This window comes from Podarcis raffonei, chromosome W (genome assembly GCF_027172205.1).
Source record: "Podarcis raffonei isolate rPodRaf1 chromosome W, rPodRaf1.pri, whole genome shotgun sequence".
Classification (NCBI taxonomy): Eukaryota; Metazoa; Chordata; class Lepidosauria; order Squamata; family Lacertidae; genus Podarcis; species Podarcis raffonei.
In genome coordinates this window covers 21,121,659-21,136,865 of record NC_070620.1, presented here as the reverse complement: position 1 = coordinate 21,136,865, position 15,207 = coordinate 21,121,659, and the positions used below count along the sequence as shown (strand labels likewise).

Below are 15,207 nucleotides of genomic sequence, written 5' to 3'. Positions count from 1 at the left end.
TGCCCTGCCAGTGTGATGGCCTGGGAATCCGATTCAGAGGGTGAACCGGAGGAATCCCAGCCTGCACAGGAGTCCCCGCCTCCAGGGCCGGCTGAACTGGGGCAGGGCCTTGATTCTGAGGCGCCTGCACCTGTGCCGGATCCTCAGGAGCAGGCACCAGGTGAATCCACTCTGTCTCCAGAGGTAGTTGAGGACTCAGTGCCTACAGGTGAGTCTCCCCCTGGGCCCAGTAACCCTTCAGCCTCTCCTGAACTGCAGAGGCTCAGGGCAGAGAGGCGGAGGGAACTGGGTTTTCTCAGGAGGAGTGCTCACCTTAAGGCCAGGAGAGGCGGGTCTCCTGGGGGCCGGGGCCGCCCCTGGCCTCAGAGAAGATAAAGGCCAGTCAGCCCGGTCCCAGGTTGCAGGAGCAACGTCGTCGTTGAGTACCTGCTCCTGTCCGGACCCAGACCTGACCCTCTAGTGTTCCTGTCCCCGCTCGGCTTCCTGCTTCGGACCTCGCCCCGCTCCTTGCGAACTATTTCCAGGCTAGTGACCCAGGACCGGACTTCGACTACGTCAACGGTAACCTTCCCCCCGGGACCAGCACAGCCAGATTTGAAAATGTATTATGAAGCATCCTGCCTCTGTTGGTTAAAGGAATGGATGTTATTAGAAAATACGGAATTGTTGGATTTGGAAGGTTATGATAATAGATTTGGGTGGCACGCATATTTATGGTATAATAAGACAAAAGTCCATAAAGGATTTGGAAGCCATATATTTCGAAGATCTTTAATAGAAATTTGGGATAGGTATAAAAACCTATCGGAATGTAAAATACCACATTGGTTATCTCCACTAGAATCAATGAGCATGAGAAAGGTCAATATGAGTGGGAAATGGATAACTTATGGGAAGTTAATACAAAAGGAAGGAAGTAAATGGAAAATGAAACCATATGAAGAAATTAAAGAATATGTGAATGATTGGCTGCACTACCGCCAGGTGAATGAAATGTTTAAACAGGATTTTAAAGAAAAAGGATTTGACGAAAGTAGATCAAAGTTTGAATCAGAGATATTAAGCAATGATTTTAAAATTTTGTCTAAAATGTATAAATTGCTGCTTGAATGGCATTTGAAGGATGAGGAGGTAAAGTCGGTTATGATTCATTGGGCTAAAGATTTTGGGTATAATATACAGCCGAGTGATTGGGTAAAATTATGGAAAGAAGGCTTAAAATTTACTGCATGCAATGCCCTAAAAGAAAATGTGATGAAAATGATGTATAGATGGTATATTACACCCGTTAAGTTAGCTAAAATGTATAAAGTTAGTAATAAATGTTGGAAATGTAAAGAAAAAGAGGGAACATTTTATCACATGTGGGAATGTAAAAAAGGTGAAAAGCTTCTGGGAGATGATATATAATGAGATGAAAAAAATGTTGAAATATACATTTATAAAGAAACCAGAAGCATTTTTACTGGGAACTGTAGGGAGTGATATAAATAGAAAGGAATGTAAGCTCTTTTTATATGCAGTAACAGCAGCAATAATATTATTGGCCCAAAAATGGAAGCAAGAAGAATTACCAACGAAAGAAGAATGGATGAAATTAATGGAATATGCAGAACTGAATAAACTAACAGGGAGGATTCGAAATCGGCGGGACCAGAAATTCACAGAAGACTGGAGTAAATTTATGGATTATTTGAAAAGTATTTGTGAAGATCAGACGACGTTTGTAGGTTTGCAAGAAGTTTTGTGAGGAATATTATTGGAATTATTGCAAAAATGGATAAGGGGGAGGATGATTAGTTTGGATATTTAAAGGTAATATAAATTTAAGAAATGCATAAGAAGTGGTTAAAACTGTGGATTATCAGAGGTGCTGATGGAAGTCCAAAAAGATTGTATAAGTCATAAAGTTTTGTGGTACGTATTATAATTTCTATGTTAAAATTAATAAAAATTATTATTAAAAAAACCAAAGTGTCGGTGCTGACCTTGAAAGACCTCAACGGCCCAGTAGACCTGAAGGAGTGTCTCCACCCCGGACGCTGGGATCCCTCTCCCGAGGGTCTTCTGGTGGTTCCCTCCCTGCAAGAAGCAAGGTTACAGGAAACCAGGCAGGGGGCCTTATTTGTGGTGGCGCTCGCCCTGTGGAACACCCTCTCCTCAGATGTCAAGGAAATAAGCAACTATCCTACTTATAAAAGACACCTGAAAGCAGCCCTGTTTAGGGAAGTTTTGAATGTTTCATGCTGTCTTGTGTTTTTAATATTTGATTGGGAGCCGCCCAGAGTGGCTGGGGAAACCCAGCCAGAAAGGCAGGGTATAAATAATAAATTATGATGATGATGATGATGGTGATGTTTGGGATGAAGCATTTTTGTTTACAGGTGGAGGTTAACGTGACCATATGTGGATCTAGTGTTCGTTCATGGAAGCCCCCACCTGAAGTATGAAATTGTGCAGCCCAGACACAACCTTGTCTGCTGTTTGTGAGATCTAGAACATCTCAGGACAGGAGATGTACACAAATCACTTTTAACAGTAAACAGTCGAGGGAACCCGACTCTCTACAAGAAAAGCCTCACACAACACAGCAGAGAAAAATTGGGCATACAGAGAGAAGTATGTTGCAAACCGTATGCATGGTAAGACTGCTCTCATGGTAAGACTGCTCTCTAGCTGGGGATGCTAGCGGCGGAATCGGAGAATGCAAGGATAAATGTGGAGATAGTGATTTAAAGAAGTCGAATTATAGCAGAGGGAAGCTGCGGGTGGGTGGGCGGAGTACTATACAACAAGTATATTTGTTTTCAGTGGTTTTGAACTGTGTTTTTTCCTCTCTCTCAATTTCATTTCATTTTTTTTCTGTTGATGTTCTATTTTTGCTGTATTATTTAAATAAATAAATTTTGAAAAAAAGGAAATAAAAGAAAAAGAAAAGGGGGGGACCACCACCAATTTTCAGACACCTGACTACCGTGTAGAAGACACCCCCATGTATAAGATGACCCCTCTTTTTTGAGCCCAAAATTAAGAAATAATTAATTGCAACATTCCATGCATAAGACGACCCCCAATTTTAAACTTAAAAATTTTTTTGGGGGGATATAGTCTTATACACGGAAAAACACAGTACTTAAGTCTTGGATCAAACTGAAGTGCTTGTGATTGACAGCATGCAAATCCTGATGGGTTAGTATGGAAGAGTAGGTGTGAAATTAGGGGTCATAATTTGGCTTTCTGAATTCCAGAACCGATTGGTCTGCGAAGTGTTTACCATGACTCTTCTGTTCTAACAGACCTCGTCACATCCAGCAACCAATGGGTGGAGATATGCACAGTAAGCTAGGTTAACAAAATGAGTAAAAAAAAAGGGGGGCATTTAAGGCAAAAATATCACGAAGAGGTTGTAAAGGTGGGAAAGCATACTGTGTTTTGCAAACATACACTCACCCTTGCTGGGAGAATTCAGACGTGCTGCGGAGGATGAAAGGTGCTTATTGATGACAGTTTCCCCTTGCTTGAGGTTTGCTGAGGAGGTAGAGCGCTTGCTGCCTGAAAAAAGGAATTATTACTTTAGCACAGGGTGGATTTGATTCAAGTTCTCAAACTTAATCCATTCCGGAAATCCGTTCCAAAACCAAAGCGTTCCAAAACCAAGGCGCACTTTCCCATAGAAAGGAATGCAAAACGGATTAATCCATTCCAGACTTTGAAAAACAACCCCTAAAACAGCTATTTGACATGAATTTTGCTATCTGGCCTGCACTCTTTCTAAAGACTTGAGAAATGAGATTATCACCCCTCTTTTATTGTCCATTCCGGGTCGCCCAACCATTGCCACAGTCTTCCTTTTGGCAAATCAAGAGGAGCAGATGACAGTAAAGGCTGCCAGGTTTTGAGCTGGGGCCATCAGAATAAGGTCCACTATTTGACTGCTGACTGAGGACCCTAGAGTGTGTTTTATACCATCGACTTTTGATTTCTGTTCTTTGTCTGTTGCATTGCTGTTTTGTTGCTACGGCCGATGGCTGACGCAAATAAAGATTCATTCATTCATTCATTCATTCATTCATTCATTCAAACTCTTAAGACACAGGGACAACTCCTAAAAGGATGTCTGCCTGGGACATGCAACTCTGGGGTCTCTGATTCAGTTCATAGAAATAGCAGGGTAGCAGACTGGGTGGGTGAACAGTTAGGCAGGTAATGAGTTCCTATGGTGGAGGCAGCATCTAGCCTATATTACACCAGACACCAGAGAATATTCCAAGGGGCCATCCCTAAGGTTTCCATGCAGTGTATACAATAATCTTATGAGCAAGCAGGTCATATGAATTCTTTAGATCTCTAAAAGGAAGTAGCTGTTGGGATTTTTATTTCTCACCAGCTGCAAGGAGCAGCACAATGGTTGTTGACACCATGTGATGTCTGTGAGCGTGAGACAGGAAGTCTCTGTTTGTTCTCAAGTAACTGGAGAGTTACTTTCGCTTCTCAGTGAAGTGGGTGTCGAGTTGTACTTCTGTGCTTGCTGCTCAGGAGAGCAGACATGTCGGATGAGAGCTCCATGTACAGTCTGTAAATAAAGTAGTGTGTAGACTACTGACCGTCTCTTTCTTCTGTGATGGGATACCAGAAGACGAGTTTGCTCCTCTCAGGATGGAGGGGTCGCTTATTACCGGTCTCTCTGGACTGAGGGCATTTTCCAGCCAGAGAGTGACCACCGGAAAGAAGCCTCAGTGTCTTGGGAAGGTGGCACCCTTCCCGGGGGCGTTTTTCCAACAGTAGCAAATCAGTTGTGTCAGGCGGTGGTGTGGTTGCTCGCGAGTAAACAGGCAAGACCTGTCTTTTCCAGGCTTTATTCTTAGTGCAAACTATTTACAGTGAAGAGCATCGTAAGTTCATGTCTGGCTCAGTTGCTAGCAGAATCTGGGCGTGGTCGGTCCTTGTACCTCCCCCAGCATAACAGTTGCGTGACCCCCAACCTTCTCCTCCCCTCCCTGCGCCAAAACCTACTGCGCAGAATGGGCGCTGGCAAAGGGGTACTTCCCTCCCCTCCGCTTTGCTCAGGCTCGGCGTTGAGGCTCTCCCTAGCATCCCCTGGTCCCACCACCTCCTCTCCACTGGAGGTGGGGCTTTCCTCCTCGCTAGAGGAGTAACTGCTTCGCAATATTTTTGGAGGTTCCCTATAACACTTGCCCTTCCACCTCTCGCCTCTGAGCGGATGGCAGTTCCCTGACAAGTTGCATGCAAGCAATTGAATGGTTAAGAGGAAAGCAGCTCTGCGCGGGTTACGGAAGGCCTCTAAGTAATGCCGTTCTAGACAGGAAGCTAGCATTGCCTAAATCCAGCTAGTGAAGGAGAATGCCAAAGCTGGTGGGGTTAGTTCAAATAAGAGCAAGCAGGCAAATAGATTCTAGACCCACCTTCATCTGGAATTGGCGACTCTGTGAAATAAAGTTTGTAAACGAAAATCACAATGGTGAAACAAGTATGAGAGAATTCACAAGGAAAACATTCAGGAATAAGGGGCAAAGCAGGATTAAGGTTCTTAATCTGAAATAACTGGCACACTTATCGAACAATCCGATTACGAAGTGTAACATTAATTAAATCCCCAATCTGCCTATTATTATTATTATTATTATTATTATTATTATTATTATTATTAATTACTTATACCCCACCCATCTGGCTGGGTTTCCCCAGCCACTCTGGGCGGCTTCCAACAGGAGATTAAAAACACATTAAAACATCAGTCATTAAAAAACATAGGAAGTTGTCTTATCCTGGGTCAGAGCATTGGTTTGCCTAGCTCAGTACTGTCAACACTGGCTGGCAGCAGGTCCTCAGGGATTCAGGCAGGGAACGTTCCCAGCTCTACCTGAGAAGCTATGTATTGCACCTGGGCTCTTCCAAATGCAAAGCATGGGCTCTATCACCCCGAGGGCGTGTTTCAGCCAGGAAGTACATCAAATTTGTTACAGAAATGACGGGGGGCACATCTTTAAAGCTGTTAAATGTCACAAATATTATGCCTGAATGCATCCTTTCGACGTGACAGCTCAGGGAAGAGACCTCGCTTGATCAATCATATAAAACCAACCCCATTTCCTCCATTCCAATGCCATTTTTGCCCTCGGAAAAAGGACTCTTTTCCCCTGCCACCTCCCACCACCACCCCTTGAGCGTTAGGACATGTTCACACACCCCACCCAGGGGTGACAATTGCTGAGCAGTTAGTTTCCAAAAGCCCATCGCCAGACTTGCCCCAGGCGATGGATGTGCAAAGGGAGCTCTCTTACCCTTTGATGGTGGGCACTTGGGAGTTGCTTGGACATGTTTTGCCCATGCCAGGCATGTCCCAACTCAGCCCTCCCAATGTTTTGGGACTACAATGCCCATCATCCCTGACCACTGGACCTGTTAGATAGGGATGATGGGAGTTGTAGTCCCAAAACAGCTGGAGGGCCAACTTGGGCCATGCCTGGCCTGCGCTAATCTTGTACCAAGGACTTGCCTGGACATGTTTGCCAAGGTTGAACTAATGTCACCCCTCCCCTTTGGTGACATGTCAGTGATGTAATGATGATGTATCAATGATGCTGCTCGAAGTGTATTCTGGAGAAAAGAGGGAAGTTTTAAAAGTCGACGTTGCCCCATGCTCGGGGTTCTTACTCCTGGGGGGGGGGACCTGAGGCGCAACAATAAAGAGCATGGTCTACTGACTGCTGTTTTGCTCCAAATTCCTGTGCTGGGACTTCCTTCTTTTACTGACTGCATGGACCCGCGGGGGGACTGGCACCCCGGCGAGGTGGACTGTTGAGGAGTCTCTCACCCTGGAATTTCCCTGATCAAAATGTAGATTAAGGAAGCTTATTCCCCCTTCAATATTAATGTTCAATGTGAATGCAAAAGACTCAGGTGTTATCAAGCACCAGGAAGCCTCGTCGAAACTCTTCGCCAACTCTTCACTTCATCATTACACTCATATTACAAGCAGAATCTGCCAGGAGCGCCTTGCTCCAAGCCGAACAGGTTTTAACAGCGTGCAACTGCTTTTATCAGAGGATATGAACTCGTTCCCTAATCTTCTGTTAATCAAAACTTTTCTATGTTTCTTTGCCACATGGGTTTCTTGTAGGCAGATTATGTCCAAATTTTTCTTTTTTAAACATTGTTCAATTTTATTCCTTTTTTTCCTATCATTCATTCCATTAATATTCCAATTCCAAATTTTTAATGCCATTATTGCCTCTTAAATTAAATATGAATTTTTTTTTAATTTATTGTCTCTTTGCTTTTCCTTCCTCTTCTTCTTCTTCTTCTTCTTCTTCTCCTTCGACTTCCTCTTCTTCTTCTGATCCCTTTCCTCTCTCATCTTTTTCTTCGCCTACCTTTAGGCCCATTCCTCCTGCTCCTACTCCTCCTACAGCTCCTTTTTCTTCATCTTCTTCCACTCTTAATTCTTTATATTTTCTCTGGAACTTGCTTGTCTCTTCTGGGCTGGTCAATCTATGTTTCTTACTTTTATAGAAGAATGAGATTCCTTCCGGGAATTCCCATCTGAATTCTATATTGTTTCTCTTAAGAATTTGTACAAATGCTTTATATGGTTCTCTTCGTTTTAATAGTCTTACTGGAATATCTTTAAAGATGATGATGTAATTTCCATCAATGTTTAATCTTTTTTCTCTGTTCTTTTGTAGTATCTGGTTCCTCATGTCTCTATCTTTGACTGTAATTAAACAGTCTCCTGGTGCTTTCCGTGTTTTAGCTGATTTTGCTCTCAATCTAAATGCACTTTGAACTGTCTTTGCAAATTCTTCCTGCTCTATCTCAAGCCATTGTGCCAATTCCTTTATCAATTTCTCTTTAATATTCTCTCCCTGTGACTCCGGTATTGCTCCGGTATTGGTAATATATGTGAGGAACAAAATTGAGGCTCAACAAATGTTTAAAGATGAAGAAGGAAGAATCATCACGGTCCAGATCAAATGGCAAGGCGAAAAAATAATAATTGTCGGGATCTATGCACCAAACGGAAATAAGGCTGACTTCTTTAGAAATTTGGAAGAAAAGCTGTTCGAATATGTAGACCAAAAGATAATAATACTGGGGAATATGAATGGTGTGGTGTCATTGGAAATGGACAGATTAAGAGCAGCAGGAATTAGTAAAGAAGGGAAACTTCCAAAAACATTTTTCTCAATGATAAAAAGCTGCAACTTAATAGATATCTGGAGATTGAGACATCCACTGGAAAAACAATTCACATTTTATTCTGATCCGAACCAGTCAATGTCGAGAATTGATCAAATTTGGGTCTCAAATGAGCTAACTCCAAGAATCAAACTAATAGAAATTCAACCAAGGGTAATTTCAGATCATAGCCCAATAAAACTTGAATTACAAGGATATGAAGAGAAAACATTCAGATGGAGAATGAATGATTATCTCCTAGATGATCAAAAAATTGTGGAGAAAGCCCAAAAATCTCTGATGGACTATTTTACAAATAATTATAACAAAGGCACGAAAATCAACACTGTTTGGGATGCCAGCAAGGCGGTTATGAGAGGATTCTTTATCCAGCAGAATTCAATCAAAAATAAAAATAGAGAAAAAGGAAAGAAGGAAATCTTAAGACAAATAATGGACAATGAACAAAAACTGGTTAAAAAACCGAACAATGAGAAAGTAAAACAGAATATAAAGGCGCTGCAAACACAATTTGCGATGATAATCAATAAAGAGGTTGAATGGAATATAAAAAGAATGAGACAAAAGAATTTTGAATCGGCGAACAAATCAGGAAAATGGCTGGCATGGCAAATAAAAAAAAGAAAAGAACAGAATACAATTAACAAAATCATCGTGGAGGGAGAAGAAATAGATAGCCCAAAGGGTATCAGAAAAGGATTCTTGGACTTTTACAGACACTTATATAAAAGAACAAAGAAGAATAATATGAGGAAAATAGAAAGATATTTAAAAGAAAAAATGGTGCAGAAGATCCCGACAGAAAAAAGAGATAGGCTGAACACCCCAATTGAATTAGATGAAATAAAAGAGGCTATAAAAGAACTTAAAAAAGGGAAAGCCCCGGGACCTGATGGATTTACAGCAAGGTATTATAAAGAGATGAAACACATCCTGTCGTCGCCTTTGAAAGAAGTTATGGACAATATTCTCAAAGAAAGAGAAATTCCGGAAACATGGAAGGAGGCATTTATCACATTTATTCCGAAACAAGATTCTGACTTAACACAAGTAAAAAATTATAGGCCTATTTCACTACTTAATACAGACTATAAAATCTTCGCAAGTATTTTGGCGAAAAGGATAAAAAAAGTACTGCAAGATATTATACATAAGGATCAAGCGGGTTTCCTACCTGGCAGACAGATGAGAGATAATGTAAGGAACATAATTAATATTTTGGAATACCTGACTGCCAGAAATGAGAAACAAGCTATGTTAATATTTGTTGACGCAGAAAAGGCCTTTGATAACATATCTTGGGACTTTATGTTAAAAAGTTTAGAACATATGGAGGTAGGGAAGGAATTTCTCAATGGAATAAAAGCAATTTACACTGAGCAGAAAGCTAAATTAATTGTAAACAATGTGATCATGGAGGAAATAGGGATATCTAAAGGTACGTGACAAGGATGTCCACTTTCACCATTGTTATTCATCATGGTACTGGAGGTCTTTCTAAAATCACTAAGAGAAAATGAGGCAATAAAAGGGGTTGCAGTAGGCCAGAACGAATATAAGGTGAAAGCCTTTGCCGATGATCTGGTCATAACGGTGGAAGATCCTTTGGAAAGTACAAAAAATATACTTATGGAGGTAGAGAGATTCGGCCAAGTGGCAGGATTTATATTGAATAAGAAAAAGACTAAAATAATTGTTAAGAATATGGATTTAGATAAGATAGAAAATATACAGCAACAAACTGGTGGTGAAAAAGGTGAAATATTTAGGTATTTGGATAACCCCCAAGAATATAGATTTATATCAGAATAATTACACACCAGTGTGGAATGGGATAAAGAAAGATCTGGATGTGTGGGGACGAATGAAATTGTCATTTTGGGGAAGGATTTCAACGATAAAGATGAGCATGTTACCAAAACTATTGTTTTTGTATCAAACGATTCCAATAATCAAGGGGACTGGGGTTTTTAAAGAATGGCAAAGAGTGATTTCGAGGTATATCTGGCAGGGAAAGAAGCCAAGAATTCAATTTAAGTTATTAACTGATGCAAAAGAAAGAGGTGGCTTCGCCTTGCCAGATCTGAAACTGTATTATGAAGCCTCATGTCTCTGTTGGTTAAAGGAATGGATAAAATTAGAAAATACAGAGCTGCTGGATTTGGAAGGATTTGATAATAGATTTGGATGGCACGCTGTCAGAGCTGCCCGAGGTCCCAGCTCACAAAGGACCAACGCTGCTTCGTTGTTTAGTATAAAAGTCTTTATTGAAGTTCAGTTTCACTTCCACAGCCGCAGCGTGCAGCACTACGTCTCAAACTCTAGACCGCCGAAGCTCCATCTGAATCTCCTCCCCCCTGACACCAGTTTAAGACTCTAGCCTTGCTCCACCTCTTCCTTTGTTCTTTCCTCCTCTGGGTCCGCCTGCCCGTCGGGGTCTCGCCCTTCCTAGACTCCTCTGACGCTGAGTCCCCTGACTCTTCCCCCTCCCTCCGTCGGGCTTTAGGACCTGGCTCCCAATGCGGGTTTCCTGCTGTCCCGCGCACCTGTACATTTGAACTTGGCGCGTGCGCCCAGCCTCCCACTTTCCTTCTGACCGTTACACTGCTGTCACTGCTCCCTCCTTCGGGGAGGCTAGCTGGAACTGACCTCCCCTCCGTTTCCCCACTTTCCGATGGGGGCGTGGTCAGCCCTGACTCATCTTCTCTCCCCGCTGGAGGAGAGGCTGGCCCTGACACATGTGACTCTTCCCCCCCACTGCGCTCTGGTGGGGGAGCTGGTCCTGATCCCCCGCTGCTGCCTTGGGAGTCCCCGCTGGCCCCTTGCTTCTGGTGCGTCCTCCCTGGGACCCCCCTTGCCCTCACCATCGGCGCCCCCTTCTGGGAATCTTCTGATTCGCTGGAGAAGCTCATGGAATCTCTCGGGTCACTGTCATACTCCCCTACGCTCCCCTCGGATTCCTCCCCTTCGCTCTCCATTTCCTCTCTCCCCTGTGCTTCTGCTCCTGAGCCCCTGACATCCATCCCCCCCTCGAAGCCCCCCCTTCCCCCTCCCCCTCTTCGGGTGTGGGTTCTGGGTGCTCCAGTGCTGTGGGTGTGAGTGCTGGATGCCGTTCTCTCCCCCTGGTGTGCAACCGGCCAGCGGGATCAGGCCCGCCCGCAATAGGCTCGTCGACGTCGATTTCCTCTGCTTCCATTTCTCTGCTGTCGTGCTCGAATCCAGGATCCTCCCCCAACATGTCCATGTCCTCCTCTCCACCCGGTCCCTCGGGTGAGGCTGTGTGTAAGGGCCCCCTCAGCAGTTCCCTGCTCCACCCCACCTCTGGTTGAGTGTCCCACCAATAGGAGCGGTCTGTGACAAACCCCGAGAGTGACCCCTCCGGGGAGCTTGTTTCTGGCGTCGGCTCCTCAGCTGATGAGAAACCCTGGAACGTACTAGCTGAAAGTGTGGGTGTGAAAAGCCAGTCGTCGAAATACTCCGCCGGCATGGGTCTGTGTGGGAAGATTGAATGGAACTCGTCTTTGAGGTAGTGCTCCTCCACGGCATAGCACGGTACCCACTCGTTGGCGCTGGCCGGGGTACCTTCCCTGGCGAGGAGATATTCAACTCCCTCTTCCCCCCATCTCGAGTCCAAAATCTCCGTGACCTCGTTGAGTGGCGTCGCCCTCTGTGACCCCTCCCCTGTTGGCGATGTGCTATGTGGGTCTGGTGCGTTCCCTGGCGCCTGAAACCTGTGAGGTGCCTTGTAGGGTGTGAGCACTGACCTATGAAAGACTGGGTGCATTCTGGAGCCCTCCGGGAGTGTCAACCGGAAGGCCACTGGATTGATTTGTGCCGCGACCTGGTAAGGTCCCAGTTGCTTGTGCCTGTGCTTCTTCTTAGCTAACGTTCTGGCCGGCACTGCCTGGGCTGCTAACCAGACCCAGTCCCCCACCTGGATGTCTTCCCCGACCCTCCTGTGCCTGTCCGCCTGCGTTTTGTAGGCGTGTTTCGCTAGTTCCAAGTGCCTTCGGAGTTGCTCGTGGACCTCCTGTAACTCTGCTGCTAAGTGCTCTGCCCCCCGTGGCTCCCCCTCCCCCTTGGTCTCTAACCCCGGGAAGGTTCTGGGATGCCGCCCATTGTTGGCGAAGAACGGTGTCACCCCTGTAGACCCGTGCTTCGTGTTGTTGTAGGCAAACTCGGCCAGCGGTAGGTAGTCCACCCAGGTCGAGGGCTGTTGATTCGTGTAGCATCGCAGGTACTGCTGCATGATGGCGTTGACCCTCTCCGCTTGTCCGTTGGTCTGCGGCTGTCGTGCCGACGCTAAGTTGATCTTGACGTTCAGGATGCCCAGCAGCTTCTGCCAGAAGTTCGAGATGAATTGGCGGCCCCGGTCGGACAGGATGTACCGCGGCAAGCCGTGAGCTTTGAACACGTGGTCTATGAACAGCTTGGCGGTCTGTTCCGCTGTGGCCACCTTCGCGCACGGAATGAAGTGTGCCATCTTGGTGAACAGGTCTACGACCACGAGTACCGCTGTTTTCCCTTGCGAGCTGGGCAGATCTGTGACAAAGTCCAGGGCCACTTTCTCCCACGGTTCGAGCGGCGTCTGCAGCGGTTCCAGCAGACCCGCCGGCTTCCTGTGTACTGGTTTGGCCCTTTGGCAGGTGTCACACCTGGAAACGTAATCCGCAACTTCTCCCCTCACCTTGGGCCACCAAAAGTCCCTGGTGACTAATTCCGCCGTCTTGTCCTTGCCAAAGTGCCCAGCGCTGGGCGCGTCGTGTAGCTGCTGCAGGACTTTCACGCGTAGGTCGTCTCCCGGTACGTAGAGAGCCCCTTTGTGGATGAGCAGTCCGTCGCGTATCTGGAACTCGTCGTCCTTCGCTGTGCCGTTTCGCACCTCCTCCATCTTGGATTGTGCAAACGAATCCGCCTGCAGCGCGCGACGCACTGCGTCCAGGTCCACAGCGGCTGAAGCGCACGCCCACGCTTTTGGTGCGAAAATGTGTTTGGCCGCTGCCGGTGCCGCTTCCTCGAGATACTGTGGCTTCCTGGATAGCGCATCCGCCATGACGTTGTTGTCTCCCGGGATGTATTCTATCCTGAAATCGAAATCCGCAAAGAACTCCGCCCAGCGGATGTCTCTCTGGTTCAGGAACCTCGCCGTGCGCCAGTACTCCAGGTTCTTATGGTCCGTGCGGACCTGCACCGTGTGTCTGGCTCCGACAAGGAAGTGCCGCCACGCCTTGAAGGCTGCATGAATGGCCAGCAACTCCCTGTCCCAGATGGTGTAGTTCTGCTCCGACTTGCTGAGCTTCCTGGAGTAGAATGCACATGGCCTCCAGTCCCCTTGCAGATCTTGCTGCAACAGGACCGCCCCCACCGCTCTGTCCGAGGCATCCGTTTCAACCCTTATTGGTTTGCTGGGGTTTACGTGTAGCAGCTGTTCTTCGGACGCGAAGAGACGCTTGAGCCTCCGAAAGGACTGCTCCGCCTGGTCCGTCCAGGTGAACTTCTTCTTGGAGCTGAGGGTGTCCGTGATGGCCGCCGTCTCCTTCGCGAACCCCTTGATGAACTTGCGATAAAAGTTGGCGAAGCCGATGAACTTCTGGACCTCCTTCCGATTGCGCGGGCTCTTCCAGTCCAACACCGAGCGGACCTTGGCGCTGTCCATGGCGAGTCCCTTGTCGGACAGCTTGTAGCCCAGGAAATCCACCTCCGTCATGTCGAACTGTCACTTCTCCAGCTTGGCGTAAAGTCTGTGCTCCCGTAGTCTCTGCAGGACCTCCTTGACGTCCTCCTCGTGAGTCTCCTGCGATTCCGAGAAGATCAGGATGTCATCTAAGAAGCAGACGCACTTCTTGTAGAGGAGTCCCGCTAACACGTGGTGCATGAAGGCTTGGAAACAATGGGAGCCATTTTGCAGACCAAACGGCATGACTCGATATTCATAGGTGCCTAAAGGCGTAAACATGGCTGTCTTCCACTCATCGCCCTCCCGCATGCGTATAAGGTTGTACGCCCCTCGTAGATCCAACTTGGTGAAGATCCGTCCCTTCCTCACCGTTGCGAGCAGGTCGTCAATCTTGGGCATGGGGAATGCTGTGGGCTTTGTCCTGGAATTGATGATCCTATAATCCACTACGAGCCTCCGTTCGGGCGTGTCCTTCTTCTTCACAAAAAACATGGGACTGCCCCCCACTGCTTTGGATTCCCGGATGAATCCCCGCTTCAAGTTGTGATCTATGAACTCCCTTAGTTTTTGCATTTCGTCTTCAGACATGGAATACAGTTTCCCAGTCGGCAGCGTCGCCCCCGGCAGGAGGTCAATCTTGCAGTCGTAGGGCCGGTGGGGAGGCAGCTTGTCCGCTTCCTTCTCGCAGAAGACCTCCAAAAAGGCCTTGTACTTGTTGGGTACCGCTTGTACCATGCCTAGGTGTAGCTGCGATCCATCCTCTTGCCCCTCTTCTTCCCGGCAGGTCTGGACGCAGTGTTCTGCGCAGTAGGAAGAGCAGAAGGTCAATTGCCGCTGGTACCATGCTAATGCCGGGCTGTGCCTATCCAGCCAACTCATGCCCAACACTATGGGCGTGTCCGACAGGTGGGTGACGTTGAAGCTGATGACTTCGCGGTGGTTTCCAATTTGCATCACCAGAGGCGGTGTTTGCTGTACCACCTCTCCTCCCAGTATCTTCCTGCCATCTACCGTGACAACATTTAGGGGCATCGTGGCTGGCAGGAGTGCTATGCGATGCTGCTTGACGAAGTCCACTCCTACAAAGTCTGCATTGCTACCAGAGTCAATGGTAATAGGGACCTCCAGGGTGAGCCCATCGGGCAGCTGGAGCGATGCGGTAAGTTGCACCACTGGTTTGGGTGGGAGGGGGTCTGTGGGCTGCAAAATCTCTGGGGACTGCTTCACTGACTCGCCTGGTTGAGCCCCAGTGCTTCTGTTTCCAACCAGGCTTCGTCGTTTCCCTGCAGCTGTTCCCCTTGCTGAAGTGC

General features: G+C 46.7%; 1 protein-coding gene across 1 annotated transcript in view; it reads right to left on the bottom strand.

Annotated features, from left to right (window-relative positions):
• LOC128405989 (ensconsin-like) overlaps nucleotides 1-15,207 on the bottom strand; it is a 168,548-nt gene that overhangs the window by 121,130 nt on the left and 32,211 nt on the right. The window contains exons 7-8 of the mRNA XM_053373042.1: nucleotides 5,424-5,444; nucleotides 3,451-3,552 (exon numbers count right to left, since the gene is read on the bottom strand). Coding sequence (XP_053229017.1) covers nucleotides 3,451-3,552; nucleotides 5,424-5,444 — 123 coding nt within the window. The remainder of the gene's footprint in view (nucleotides 1-3,450; nucleotides 3,553-5,423; nucleotides 5,445-15,207) is intronic.